Raw genomic sequence first — 15,389 nt, forward strand, 5'->3', positions numbered from 1 at the left:
CTAATCTGTTAAACAATAGTAGGTACATTACTATAGAGGCTGGGAAACGGAGCGAAGGTTTGCAGGCCAAGTAGATATGGACGGCCGAGCGTAGCGAGGTCGGATAGGGATACGCGGCGGTGTTTCTCGCCGAGATTTGTATAGTGCTTTCCTCAAACTTGCAATGAAGTAATAATAAAAAAAGGATGATATGATGATGATAGTTTAATGCCCTAATTTGATAGGTTATTCAGTGCCTGGGGTATTAAAGGAGAACAAAAATTTGATTATTTTGGCGCTACGACCCACATATCATTACGCTTTTTAGGGTTCCGTAGTCAACTAGGAACCCTTATAGTTTCGCCATGTCCGTCTGTCTGTCTGTCTGTCTGTCTGTCCGAGGCTTTGCTCCGTGGTCGTTAGTGCTAGAAAGCTGAAATTCGGCATGGATATATTATATAAATCAATAAAGCCGACAAAGTCGTACAATAAAACCTAAAAATTAAAAATTTTTGAGGGTACCTCCCCTACAGGTAAAGTGGGGGTGAAACTTTTTTTCTGCTTCAACCCTACAGTGGTGTGAGCTATAATGTGAGCCGGAGTAGGCGAACATTGTAAAGGAATACGCCACGAGCATTTTTTGACCTACTTATACAACGTTGCATACAATACTTTTCCTACGAGTCAACAAAAGTAAATCTTAATTTAGGTAAACAAAGCAAAAGTATACAGGATGATTCAGGAGACGTGAGCAGGATCAAGCCTGCATATTCGGTAAATTATCAGCAACTGTTTCGTACCAGTATTTGTGAGATTAACGTTAATTTAATTTTTACTGTTCAAAAAAAAGAGTTTTATTTTATTTACGATATTTATGGTCACCCTCTTTGTTTTATCCATAATAAGTGACAAATTGAATGTCATGGGAGTCTGGTTACTTTTATAAAATCGTATCTCACTCAAGTGTGACATTTTATTTTCTTCATAATCAAAGTGCTGTCATAACGGTTAAAGAGGTTTTATCTTTGTTAATTAAGTGTTGTAGGGTGTCCATGATTGTAGATAATCAAATTTGTCCTTAAGAAAAAGTTAAATAACAGATAAAAAGCGTGATTGTTTTACTTAAATATGATGGTGAACGATTCATTAACATTTACTGATTGTGTAGGCTTAGTCCAGCTCACGTCTCATGAATCACCCTGTATACTATATAGCCGGGCCGGCCGGTCAGCGACACCTCGTAACTCATGAGGCCCTGGTACTTGCTACTTGCTAAATTAATTTTTTTGACATTTTTTTCTCGATTTTGGCCACCGTAGCCTAGGGAGACTAACAAGCAACGCTAAGCGGTCTTCGTAGTCTATGGGTGTTGCTATATTACGGGTGTCACATGCGTGTTTCTGACGTATGAAGTACTTAATTGTTTTTACTATGCAACCAAATGAATATTTTGTAAGTTGGCAGCAATGCACTTAGTTTAAAACTGTACTCGTTTTGATTTTGTTAGATTGGTAGCCAGCATTAATCGCAGTAACGTTATAGCGATTAAAAGCACAAGTGCTGTTATGAGGAATAGACAATATAGACTTTTTGTTAATGAATGCATAAATTACAGATAACAGTAGAGGAGTAGGAAAAGGTTTTAACAGATTAGGGTCCGAGCGGAAAAAATCATTTCATAAAATTTATACTATACAAAGAGATGAAAACAGCTAACTTGTAGGTTTATAAAAGCCACCCCCTATTCTTTCTCTTTTTAGTGAAAGCCTTTGTTTTATCCTTTTGTGTAAAATACTGTATTTTTCTTTAACAAATAAATAGACCTAATCTAACCTATTACGTCACGGATCCCTAAAATGTAGGTGTATGTACTGTAATTTGTAAGATAAGAGCCTGATTTATTAGGTGTAGGCGTGTATTTATTAATGTACATGTTTCAAGTAAGCTCTCATCGCTCGCAATGCACTATAACACATTGGTAAAGAAGTGACTTTAAGAGTAGATATATGGCTAATTTAAGTTACTTCATTTTCATTACAGGCATTATATTGCCTATGACTACCATTTGTTTCATACAGTCGTCATCAAGCGCTATGAAACCAGCCATGTTAACACAGTTTATTGAGGAACATAGCAATAACCATTGTTCTTTGAAAATTATTCAAAACACAGCAGCGTTAAAAGATGTAACTATGGTAAATGTTAAGAACAACAAATTCCTTGATTATATTTATTCGTTGAATATTAAAACCCAGACGAGGACATTTTTGTCTAAAGGACTTAAACAGCACAACGAAGCTTATGTAGTTCATTGCGATAACCTCGAAGAGTGCGAATACGGATTCGACGATTTGGTAAAGGATGTATATTGGAATCCTAATTCAATATTTTTCGTAACGGTCAAACATTTCAGCTATCGCCAAGAAGATTTTTTCAGAAAATTACATTATCTATACGTTTTCAAAACCGTACTTGTGATTCATGATTATATATATTTTTATGATTTTCGACTTGGTGAACATTGCAATTTTACTGTAAGTGCTATTAGGGAGTACAAATGTGATAGTCTCTCGTCAGACAACCTACCTTCACCTATTTGGGCAGATATTAAAGCCTCTTTGGAAGAACGACATAAAACACCGTACTCGGAATGCAATATATCTGTGATAGTGAGTGTTTCAGTTCCACTGGTATTTATGCCATTGGATACCCATGACCAGCCATTTGGATATGAAGAAGAATTCATAAGAATTTTAAAAAGAATGAATTTCACTAATATTTTTATTTCATATAATACAAACTTGACCAGAAATGGCTTGGTTTGTGAAAATCACACAGTTTCAGGTATTCTTGGATTGCTTCAACAAGGTGCTATAGACTATCTTTTGGGAGGACCAATTCTATCACATTACAGATTGCAAGTTTTTGACTTTACTTACCCTCATTTTTTTGATGATTTCGTGCTAATAGTACCAAAAGCAAGGCAAATTGACAAGTGGGAAGTACTTTACAAAGTGTTTAAGCCATTGGTATGGGGACTTATTTCACTCGTGTTTGTATGTGTGACTCTAGTAGCATATTTGTTACAATTTAGTTGGAACCGAGACTTGTACCACTTAGTTTTAACGACATTAGATATGTTCAGTTACTTAATTAATAATCCGCCTAAAAAGAAGATAACATGTTTTGTGTTATCGTGGGCTTTATTTGCTTGGCTAATTATGAGTTTCTACCAAAGCGACTTAACAAGTATATTTACAAGACCGATGTATTATAACCAAGTTAATTCCTTGCCCGAAATACTGAGCCATAACTATAAATTGTACTTAAGTAGAGCTAATTATAATTATATGAAGGGAAGCGCGGAGCTAGATATGGGAGGGTTAGTACAGAAGAGCATAATATGTAAAACCGACCTCGACGCTCTAAAAGCAGTTGCTTATGAAAGAAAACGGTATACTGTAGTCTCTATATTGAATTACCTATATTCTAAAGCAGAGTTTTATAATGATATAGGTGAAGCAATGTTACACCAGGTGGTAGTTCCATATTGCCGTCTCTTCAAAACAGGTTATTTAAGGAAAGGTAATCCTAATTTAAAGCGAATACGCTTTCTTGAACGTCACGTCATTGCTTTTGGATTTCAGCATAGGTCTATGTTAACGTATATTCATTTAAACAAACTAAAGTATTACAAAAATAAACGTAATCCATTGAAAACAGTGTCATGCAATGACATGGCAGGAATTTATTACATATATCTTTGTGGTTGTGGAATTTCATTGGTAACATTTTTAATTGAAGTTGTTTTTAGTAAGTTTAATTAATTTTGTTATTGAGTTGTATACATTTAATTAGTGAGATATGATTTCTTTAATGGCTTGTTGTATATATGCTAGCTACAGAATATATTATGTCAAATAATTATAGCAGTGTTAATTTTCTACATATTTTGGAATCCACGGAGAAAAAACATCTGTAGATTTTGTGAATGTTTGATATAAGGTAGAAGTACTAGTGCTCGACGCTGCACTAGTCACCGACATGGGCACTTTATTTCATGGAAATATAGGTTAATTTGAACAACGAAGATTTTTCTGTACTTATTCGAACCAGGGACTGAAAAACCGCAAAAGACCGGTAACCTAAAATAAAGGTATCAATTGAATAGGTATCCAAAGCTAAGGGTACCCGAATAAAATCGCAAAAGACCGATACCTAAGATAAGGGTATCAATTGAATAGGTATCCAAAGCTAACGGTACCCGAATAAAATCGCACAAGACCGATATCTAAACTAAGGGTATCAATTGAAAAGCTATACAACTGTAACGGTACCCGAATAAAATCGCAAACGACCGATACCTACACAAAGGGTATCCATTGAATAGGTATCCAAAGCTAACGGTACCCGAATAAAATCGCACAAGACCGATACCTAAACTAAGGGTATCAATTGAAAAACTATATAACTATAACGGTACCCGAATAAATAAAATGTAATAGGTACATTTTTCAAACGGTACCGCTACAGTTGAAAGGGTACCGTACGGTACCGTTTCAAGTAGACTTCTACTTTGGAATCCAAGATGGCGGCTGTGCACTCGTCATAAAAGTCGTCATGGATATCGTTTTATAGGTTTTAGGGAGTGCAGATTTCGAAAATGATGACCATTTTGGAATCCAAGATGGCGGCCGTGCACTCTGTCATAAAAGTCGTCATGGATATCGTTTTATAGGTTTTAGGGAGTGCAGATTTCGATATTGATGACCATTTTGGAATCCAAGATGGCGGCCGTGCATTCTGTCATAAAAGTCGTCATGGATATCGTTTTATAGGTTTTAGGGAGTGCAGATTTCGAAAATGATGACCATTTTGGAATCCAAGATGGCGGCCGTGCACTCTGTCATAAAAGTCGTCATGGATATCGTTTTATAGGTTTTAGGGAGTGCAGATTTCGATATTGATGACCATTTTGGAATCCAAGATGGCGGCCGTGCATTCTGTCATAAAAGTCGTCATGGATATCGTTTTATAGGTTTTAGGGAGTGCAGATTTCGATATTGATGACCATTTTGGAATCCAAGATGGCGGCCGTGCATTCTGTCATAAAAGTCGTCATGGATATCGTTTTATAGGTGTTAGGGAGTGCAGATTTCGAAAATGATGACCATTTTGGAATCCAAGATGGCGGCCGTGCACTCTGTCATAAAAGTCGTCATGGATATCGTTTTATAGGTTTTAGGGAGTGCAGATTTCGATATTGATGACCATTTTGGAATCCAAGATGGCGGCCGTGCATTCTGTCATAAAAGTCGTCATGGATATCGTTTTATAGGTGTTAGGGAGTGCAGATTTCGAAAATGATGACCATTTTGGAATCCAAGATGGCGGCCGTGCACTCTGTCATAAAAGTCGTCATGGATATCGTTTTGTAAGTTTTAGGGAGTGCAGATTTCGGAAATGGTGACCATTTTGGAATAAAACATGGCGGCCGTGCACTCTGTCATAAAAGTCGTCATGGATATCGTTTTATAGGTTTTAGGGAGTGCAGATTTCGAAAATGATGACCATTTTGGAATCCAAGATGGCGGCCGTGCACTCTGTCATAAAAGTCGTCATGGATATCGTTTTATAGGTTTTAGGGGGTGCAGTTTTCGATATTGATGACCATTTTGGAATCCAAGATGGCGGCCGTGCACTCTGTCATAAAAGTCGTCTTGGATATCGTTTTATAGGTTTTAGGGAGTGCAGATTTCGATATTGATGACCATTTTGGAATCCAAGATGGCGGCCGTGCATTCTGTCATAAAAGTCGTCATGGATATCGTTTTATAGGTTTTAGGGAGTGCAGATTTCGAAAATGATGACCATTTTGGAATCCAAGATGGCGGCCGTGCATTCTGTCATAAAAGTCGTCATGGATATCGTTTTATAGGTTTTAGGGAGTGCAGATTTCGAAAATGATGACCATTTTGGAATCCAAGATGGCGGCCGTGCACTCTGTCATAAAAGTCGTCATGGATATCGTTTTATAGGTTTTAGAGAGTGCAGATTTCGATATTGATGACCATTTTGGAATCCAAGATGGCGGCCGTGCATTCTGTCATAAAAGTCGTCATGGATATCGTTTTATAGGTGTTAGGGAGTGCAGATTTCGAAAATGATGACCATTTTGGAATCCAAGATGGCGGCCGTGCACTCTGTCATAAAAGTCGTCATGGATATCGTTTTGTAAGTTTTAGGGAGTGCAGATTTCGGAAATGGTGACCATTTTGGAATAAAACATGGCGGCCGTGCACTCTGTCATAAAAGTCGTCATGGATATCGTTTTATAGGTTTTAGGGAGTGCAGATTTCGAAAATGATGACCATTTTGGAATCCAAGATGGCGGCCGTGCACTCTGTCATAAAAGTCGTCATGGATATCGTTTTATAGGTTTTAGGGGGTGCAGTTTTCGATATTGATGACCATTTTGGAATCCAAGATGGCGGCCGTGCACTCTGTCATAAAAGTCGTCATGGATATCGTTTTATAGGTTTTAGGGAGTGCAGATTTCGAAAATGGTGACCATTTTGGAATCAAACATGGCGGCCGTGCACTCTGTCATAAAAGTCGTCATGGATATCGTTTTGTAAGTTTTAGGGAGTGCAGATTTCGAAAATGGTGACCATTTTGGAATAAAACATGGCGTCCGTGCACTCTGTCATAAAAGTCGTCATGGATATCGTTTTATAGGTTTTAGGGAGTGCAGATTTCGAAAATGATGACCATTTTGGAATCCAAGATGGCGGCCGTGCACTCTGTCATAAAAGTCGTCATGGATATCGTTTTATAGGTTTTAGGGAGTGCAGATTTCGATATTGATGACCATTTTGTAATCCAAGATGGCGGCCGTGCACTCTGTCATAAAAGTCGTCATGGATATCAATTTATAGGTTTTAGGGAGTGCAGATTTCGAAAATGGTGACCATTTTGGAATCCAAGATGGCGGCCATTTTGGAATCCAAGATGGCGGCCGTGCATTCTGTCATAAAAGTCGTCATGGATATCGTTTTATAGGTTTTAGGGAGTGCAGATTTCGAAAATGATGACCATTTTTGGAATCCAAGATGGCGGCCGTGCACTCTGTCATAAAAGTCGTCATGGATATCGTTTTATAGGTTTTAGGGAGTGCAGATTTCGATATTGATGACCATTTTGGAATCCAAGATGGCGGCCGTGCATTCTGTCATAAAAGTCGTCATGGATATCGTTTTATAGGTTTTAGGGAGTGCAGATTTCGAAAATGATGACCATTTTGGAAACCAAGATGGCGGCCGTGCACTCTGTCATAAAAGTCGTCATGGATATCGTTTTATAGGTTTTAGGGAGTGCAGATTTCGAAAATGATGACCATTTTGGAATCCAAGATGGCGGCCGTGCACTCTGTCATAAAAGTCATGGATATCGTTTTATAGGTTTTAGGGAGTGCAGATTTCGATATTGATGACCATTTTGGAATCCAAGATGGCGGCCGTGCATTCTGTCATAAAAGTCGTCATGGATATCGTTTTATAGGTGTTAGGGAGTGCAGATTTCGAAAATGATGACCATTTTGGAATCCAAGATGGCGGCCGTGCACTCTGTCATAAAAGTCGTCATGGATATCGTTTTGTAAGTTTTAGGGAGTGCAGATTTCGGAAATGGTGACCATTTTGGAATAAAACATGGCGGCCGTGCACTCTGTCATAAAAGTCGTCATGGATATCGTTTTATAGGTTTTAGGGAGTGCAGATTTCGAAAATGATGACCATTTTGGAATCCAAGATGGCGGCCGTGCACTCTGTCATAAAAGTCGTCATGGATATCGTTTTATAGGTTTTAGGGAGTGCAGATTTCGATATTGATGACCATTTTGGAATCCAAGATGGCGGCCGTGCATTCTGTCATAAAAGTCGTCATGGATATCGTTTTATAGGTTTTAGGGAGTGCAGATTTCGAAAATGATGACCATTTTGGAATCCAAGATGGCGGCCGTGCACTCTGTCATAAAAGTCGTCATGGATATCAATTTATAGGTTTTAGGGAGTGCAGATTTCGAAAATGGTGACCATTTTGGAATCAAACATGGCGGCCGTGCACTCTGTCATAAAAGTCGTCATGGATATCGTTTTATAGGTTTTAGGGAGTGCAGATTTCGAAAATGATGACCATTTTGGAATCCAAGATGGCGGCCGTGCACTCTGTCATAAAAGTCGTCATGGATATCGTTTTATAGGTTTTAGGGGGTGCAGTTTTCGATATTGATGACCATTTTGGAATCCAAGATGGCGGCCGTGCACTCTGTCATAAAAGTCGTCATGGATATCGTTTTATAGGTTTTAGGGAGTGCAGATTTCGAAAATGGTGACCATTTTGGAATCAAACATGGCGGCCGTGCACTCTGTCATAAAAGTCGTCATGGATATCGTTTTATAGGTTTTAGGGAGTGCAGATTTCGAAAATGATGACCATTTTGGAATCCAAGATGGCGGCCGTGCACTCTGTCATAAAAGTCGTCATGGATATCGTTTTATAGGTTTTAGGGAGTGCAGATTTCGATATTGATGACCATTTTGTAATCCAAGATGGCGGCCGTGCACTCTGTCATAAAAGTCGTCATGGATATCAATTTATAGGTTTTAGGGAGTGCAGATTTCGAAAATGGTGACCATTTTGGAATAAAACATGGCGTCCGTGCACTCTGTCATAAAAGTCGTCATGGATATCGTTTTATAGGTTTTAGGGAGTGCAGATTTCGAAAATGATGACCATTTTGTAATCCAAGATGGCGGCCGTGCACTCTGTCATAAAAGTCGTCATGGATATCAATTTATAGGTTTTAGGGAGTGCAGATTTCGAAAATGGTGACCATTTTGGAATCCAAGATGGCGGCCATTTTGGAATCCAAGATGGCGGCCGTGCATTCTGTCATAAAAGTCGTCATGGATATCGTTTTATAGGTTTTAGGGAGTGCAGATTTCGAAAATGATGACCATTTTTGGAATCCAAGATGGCGGCCGTGCACTCTGTCATAAAAGTCGTCATGGATATCGTTTTATAGGTTTTAGGGAGTGCAGATTTCGATATTGATGACCATTTTGGAATCCAAGATGGCGGCCGTGCATTCTGTCATAAAAGTCGTCATGGATATCGTTTTATAGGTTTTAGGGAGTGCAGATTTCGAAAATGATGACCATTTTGGAATCCAAGATGGCGGCCGTGCACTCTGTCATAAAAGTCGTCATGGATATCGTTTTATAGGTTTTAGGGAGTGCAGATTTCGAAAATGATGACCATTTTGGAATCCAAGATGGCGGCCGTGCACTCTGTCATAAAAGTCATGGATATCGTTTTATAGGTTTTAGGGAGTGCAGATTTCGATATTGATGACCATTTTGGAATCCAAGATGGCGGCCGTGCATTCTGTCATAAAAGTCGTCATGGATATCGTTTTATAGGTGTTAGGGAGTGCAGATTTCGAAAATGATGACCATTTTGGAATCCAAGATGGCGGCCGTGCACTCTGTCATAAAAGTCGTCATGGATATCGTTTTGTAAGTTTTAGGGAGTGCAGATTTCGGAAATGGTGACCATTTTGGAATAAAACATGGCGGCCGTGCACTCTGTCATAAAAGTCGTCATGGATATCGTTTTATAGGTTTTAGGGAGTGCAGATTTCGAAAATGATGACCATTTTGGAATCCAAGATGGCGGCCGTGCACTCTGTCATAAAAGTCGTCATGGATATCGTTTTATAGGTTTTAGGGGGTGCAGTTTTCGATATTGATGACCATTTTGGAATCTAAGATGGCGGCCGTGCACTCTGTCATAAAAGTCGTCATGGATATCGTTTTATAGGTTTTAGGGAGTGCAGATTTCGATATTGATGACCATTTTGGAATCCAAGATGGCGGCCGCACGGTGGGCTGAAAATCGGCCTTCATAGAAATAGAAACCGAAGTATTAATTTTGAACTTTTTTTATTGGAATAGCTTTTGTTGGGTTTTATTATGTCCAAAAATTAATCTTAGCTAATTTGGTTGGAAAAATAATAATTTTTTTTTTTTTCAAAATCTTTGTATGGCGCGTATCAGAAAAATGGAGTTTTCTCCGAAAATAAAATTTAACCGTAATATCCTGACAGATGATTTTAAAACCAATTATTCTTGATTTTTCCACAATTAGAATTTTCCTACGGGGTGCACTTTTTTTAAATCGATGTATGTTTTTAGTATTTTTTTATTGTAATACGGTTATACTTGTTACTTTGACTACAAAAAATTAATTTGGGTTTGATCGAACCAATAATCTACGAGTAGTGAATTTTTGTTTTAAATAAATAAATAAAATAAAAATTGTTTATTTCGGACCATAATCCATAGAAATTGATTAGTAGCTTCTTAAAAATCTATGTTAGTCTTATGAATAAATATATATCTACAGGAAACTTAACCTAGTAGGTATTGGGTCTTACCCTATTTGTCCCTCCCAATAATCACATTAACCCAGTATTTTGTGAGCGGGCAGTCGAGGCGATCGGCCAACGTCCTTAGCATGCTGTTGCTGCTTCCGCGCACTCTCCCAAGCAGTGAGGCAATTCTTTTTCGCCTTATGGCAAAGAAGTCGTCGATTCTAGCCTCGGCGAACATGCCCGATGCGCTGCAGTGTTTAGGTCGCCTCAACAGCATTCTAAGGACGTTGTTGTATTGCACACGCAGTGTATTATAGGCCTTCTGTGTGAATCTCACCCACAGGCTGCACGTGTAAAACGTCTGGCAATAAGCCTTAAAAAGTGTCAGTTTTACTTCCTCGTTACAGCGTGCAAACCTGCGGGCGAGCATATTACCTCGTACTGCCAAAGCTCTCCTCTCTCTTTCCACATCCATATCATCACTGAGCTCCCTCGTAATTACATGCCCTAAATATTTAAATTTATCAACTATTTTGAGAGCCACTCCCCCCAGCATGATCTCAGGCAGGGTCTTCGTGTTATACTTACGAGCCTTCAAGATAACGACCTCGCTTTTGCTCGCGTTGTAACTAAGACCATGCTGTTGCGCGTAGCTCTCACACAGTTTAACAAGATGTTTGACAGCACTGATTGACGGTCCCAGCACGACCATGTCGTCCGCGTAACTTATATTGTTGAAACACGTTTCGCCTATGTGACATCCGACATGCTCCTTGCTAAGACCCTCAATCAGTTCGTTAACATAGAGGTTAAACAGGATTGGGGATGATAATCCCCCCTGTCTAACTCCACACTGCAGTCTATACTCGTCCGAGTCAACCCCCGCCCATCTCACCCTATTGACCTGGTTGTTGTACCAATGTTTTAGCAGCGCAATGTACTCTCTGGGTAGACTGGTCCTTTCCAGCTTGCTCCACAGCTTATCATAAACAACCAGGTCAAAAGCTTTGGACAGGTCCAGAAAGCATGCGTATATCGGCGTGTCTCTGTCCAAGTAGTACTTGACAGCCTGCTTAAGGCACAAAATTGCACTCTCTGTCGACAAACCTGGCCTAAAACCAAATTGTGCGTCGTGCAGATTAATATGTTTGCAAAGTTGTGCATTAAGCAAGCCGTCGAGCACTTTCGCCGTGACTGTCGCTAGTGAGATGGGCCTATAATTACCGATGTCCGAGAGGTCACCCGTTTTGTTTTTTGCTAGCGGGATTACCACTGCCCTCGTAAGCTGTGAAGGAAGATAGGCATGACCCAGGCACAGCGAAAAGAACATGGCGAGAACACGCGGTAGATGTATACCCGCATGCTTGAGGTGCTCAATGCTAAGACCATCATGGCCTGGCGATTTACCCCTTTGCATTGAATTTATTACATATTTTACTTCCTTAGCTGTAAATCTCAGTGAACTCGCGTCCATGCCAGTCTCAACATTGCTCACCTCCTCCCCCGGGCCCGACTTGAGAATTGGACTTACCGAAAACACCCTTTTAAAGTTGTCGGCTATTGTTTTCCTGTCACACTCTCCCGCCACACTCACAGGGACACCTGATTTCACACTTAGCCTACTCGTGTTTTTCCAGAAAGCTTTAAAGTCTTTAGCCGCCCGGTTTGCGGCAAGAATGTCACATTTTATTTGTTCTTGCCTGTCCTGGCACCATTTTAACTTCGCCTTAAAAAACTTTCTGGACTCACACATATCATGGTAGATAGGGCCCTGTTTAGGTTTATTCGCGCACAACCATACTAAGAATTTCTCCCTAGCATCCTTGTGCGCGTTAGCCACATACTTGTTCCAGCCTACCACCTGCTTACCCGTTAACCACTTCTTCGCCTTACCTGACCTTCTTGCCGCCTCCGTAAGTGTATTGATTATCGAGTTGTACAGGTTATCAAGTACCAGTCTATGGTTCGGATTGTTACAGCGCTTGTCCGCACACGACGTAAGCTCGGCTGGAAAGTCAAGTAGTTTTAGCTTGCTGTTACAGATTTCTTGGTATAGCTCCACTTGTGAGGGCTGCCTTACACCCCACTTGACACCCTCATGACTCGACAAGACAGGTAAATTAGGTATAGACTTCATTTTTATACTAGTTAAGTCACATTCGATTACAAGCGGCAGGTGGTCAGACCAATACACATCATATTTTACGTGTACATTGCGCACTGTCTCTCGTGCTGCCTCTGTGACGACGCAGTGGTCTAACCACCTGTTACAACCAAAAAACCACCTGTTTTAATCAAATGTATGGAGCGTACGAGTAAAATAGATTTTTTTTTTCAAAAATTAAAGGTATACCGTAATATCCTTGCAGATGATTTAAGTACCAATTATTAAGGATAATTTGTAGACATGCGCGAAACAGTACTTCAAAAAGTAATGCTATATCATATCACTTTTTCGAAAACGTAATGTTACACTGAGATATCACATCACTTATCACTCGAAACGAAACATTTACCCGAACGAATACAGCGCGCGGGCGCGCGCGTGATGGCAACGTCACACTCATCACAGTACTAACTACATTACGCAGCGAGTGTTAGGACTCTAGGGCGTATCATATCGGCGCGTCGATCTATTACGAATTGCGTTTTTTCACCGCCATGTGATAGATCGTTTTTGTTAATGTTTTTATTTTTATAGTCGTAAAATATGCATCATAGATAAAAAAAATAAAAGAATATATCTGTTAATTAATGAGATAACGCCATCGAGAGTCACATGGTAGTATTTTTATTTGGGTATATCAATAAAATTATGATATGATACTGATATGAGAATGTACTGTAAACACTAGCTCACTATTAAACTAAAGATAAATAAGTAACTTCACTCGTGCTTAATTTAGTTTGCCGCAAAAGTCAACCAAACCAAACATTTCACAACAATAATAAACAGTAAATACGTTTTTGTTCGTCAAATTCAAACTCGCAAGCGAATTATCATTTAGCCGCATCATTATAGGTAAAATACTAAAAACATTGTAAGCTCTATGGTAACGCATTACAGTTTTAAATCGATTGCAGGTGCAAAAATCTGTTATCGTATCAATTTAATGAAATTTGCAATAACTCAAATGCGACTGCTACCGACCGGCCGAGCGGACCGATCCGAAGTGTTCCGAAAGCATTGCGGAATGAGAGCGAGCGAGCAGTGAGTGCGGGTGCGAGCGGGATAGCAAAGTAATGATAACATGGCAAACAAACATCACACATCACACCATCACGTCTCATTGCTCATTATACATTACGCGGATTGTATATATACTTGAACGGACCTTTCGTACCGACTACCGGGTCAATCTATATTGATGCTTTATGAGTTTACGCGCGCTTCGGCCAGTCATGTGCTCGAGTAATGCTTGGTTTCTCGGAGTGATGCGTAATGCAATATTACGCGTTTGAGTGATATCTCATTTGTGATGTTACGCGCATTACTTACACATATCTAATATTTTGACATAACGCGAACTTTTCTACCGTATGCACTTATTTAATAAAAAATAAAAAACTTATTTTTTTCATGCTGAAATAACTTTTGCTCATTGTTTTAATTAAGAGTCCTTATTCCTACAGACGAGCGTATTTTGTAAAATGCTTCCTTTTTCATTCAAGATTACGACGTAACTATTAGTATTTATTCAAAAACTGATAACGTACTTAAATAATCGTTTCCTAAACTAGGGGCTCCAACAGTTCAAATTTTCATTGTCTCTTTTAAACCTCTTTTTTAATGAGGTTTTTTGGGAGTCTTTTCCAAATTTTGCAGTGAGATGTGGCGTTTCGGTTCTCAATTTTGCTATAAACAAGAATCATTTGGTACATGAATGACTACAATTTGATTCAACATATCTCGTACGAGGGGCTGGAATGATTAACAATCGAAGATTCATTTGAAAAAACTGATAAAATACCTTCCGAGTTTTCTTCATTTTTTTGGCGAAAACAGGGTTTTATTATATTTTATTTCCGCAAATTGTACGCATATTTTGCTTTAAAAATAATATTATAGCAAACTGTAACTTTATGTTAACCTATAAAAAAAAAATCGTAACTATGGGACCTACATTGCCGTAAATTTATATTTTTTTAAAACACGTATAAATCACGCAGCAGCGACGCCCCGCTCTCAGTCCGCGCGGAGCGCGCTTAGAGGACGGACCTGTGCTCGATTGTCAGGCATTCGTTGCGATCGTAATCAGCTACGGAGTTCCGAGAAGTGCTATATACTGCGATTAGAAAATCTTAATAAAAGTTCATTGTTTACAGTATGCCTAACAGACTCGCTTATTGATGGATTTTCAGTGTTACTTTTTTTTTAATACCAAGTCGGTGGCAAACAAGCATACGGCCCGCATATGTACGCCTGCAACTCCAGAGGAGTTACATGCGCGTTGCCGACCCTAACCCCCTCCCGCCCCTCGTTGAGCTCTGGCAACCTTACTCACCGGCAGGAACACAACACTATGAGTAAGGTCTAGTGTTATTTGGCTGCGATTTTCTGAAAAACGCATTTTCACTTGAAATTACGTTAGGGTTTGCATTATTATTTATGACCCGGATGAAGTCCAAGTTCTCATGATGGAGTCAGGAGTTGGTCACCAGAACTCCTAATCTACTAATTATAATCCCATCGTGTTTGGGCTCAAAAGATTTGCCCTGACGAACACCATCAATCTAGATGAGGTCCAGGGTCTCATGATGGAGTCAGGAGTTGGTCACTAGAACTCCTAATCTACTCATTATAATTCCATCGTGTTTGGGCTCAACAGAGTTGCCCTGATGAGCACCTTCAATCTAGATGAGGTCCAGGGTCTCATGATGGAGTCAGGAGCTGGTCACCAGAACTCCTAATCTACTCATCATAACTCCATCGTGTTTGGGTTCAATAGAGTTGCCCTGACGAGCACCATCAATC

The 15,389-nt window shown here is 39.5% G+C and overlaps 1 protein-coding gene across 1 annotated transcript; it reads left to right on the forward strand.

Annotated features, from left to right (window-relative positions):
* The first annotated feature begins 1,858 nt into the window (after positions 1-1,858).
* On the forward strand, positions 1,859-3,499 carry LOC133516636 (uncharacterized). The gene is made up of 2 exons (XM_061849652.1): positions 1,859-3,361; positions 3,496-3,499. The coding sequence occupies exons 1-2, from the start codon at positions 1,986-1,988 to the stop codon at positions 3,497-3,499; spliced, it is 1,380 nt and encodes a 459-aa protein (XP_061705636.1). The 5' UTR covers positions 1,859-1,985.
* The last annotated feature ends 11,890 nt before the right edge of the window (positions 3,500-15,389 follow it).

Source organism: Cydia pomonella, chromosome 3 (assembly GCF_033807575.1).
Source record: "Cydia pomonella isolate Wapato2018A chromosome 3, ilCydPomo1, whole genome shotgun sequence".
Classification (NCBI taxonomy): domain Eukaryota; kingdom Metazoa; phylum Arthropoda; class Insecta; order Lepidoptera; family Tortricidae; genus Cydia; species Cydia pomonella.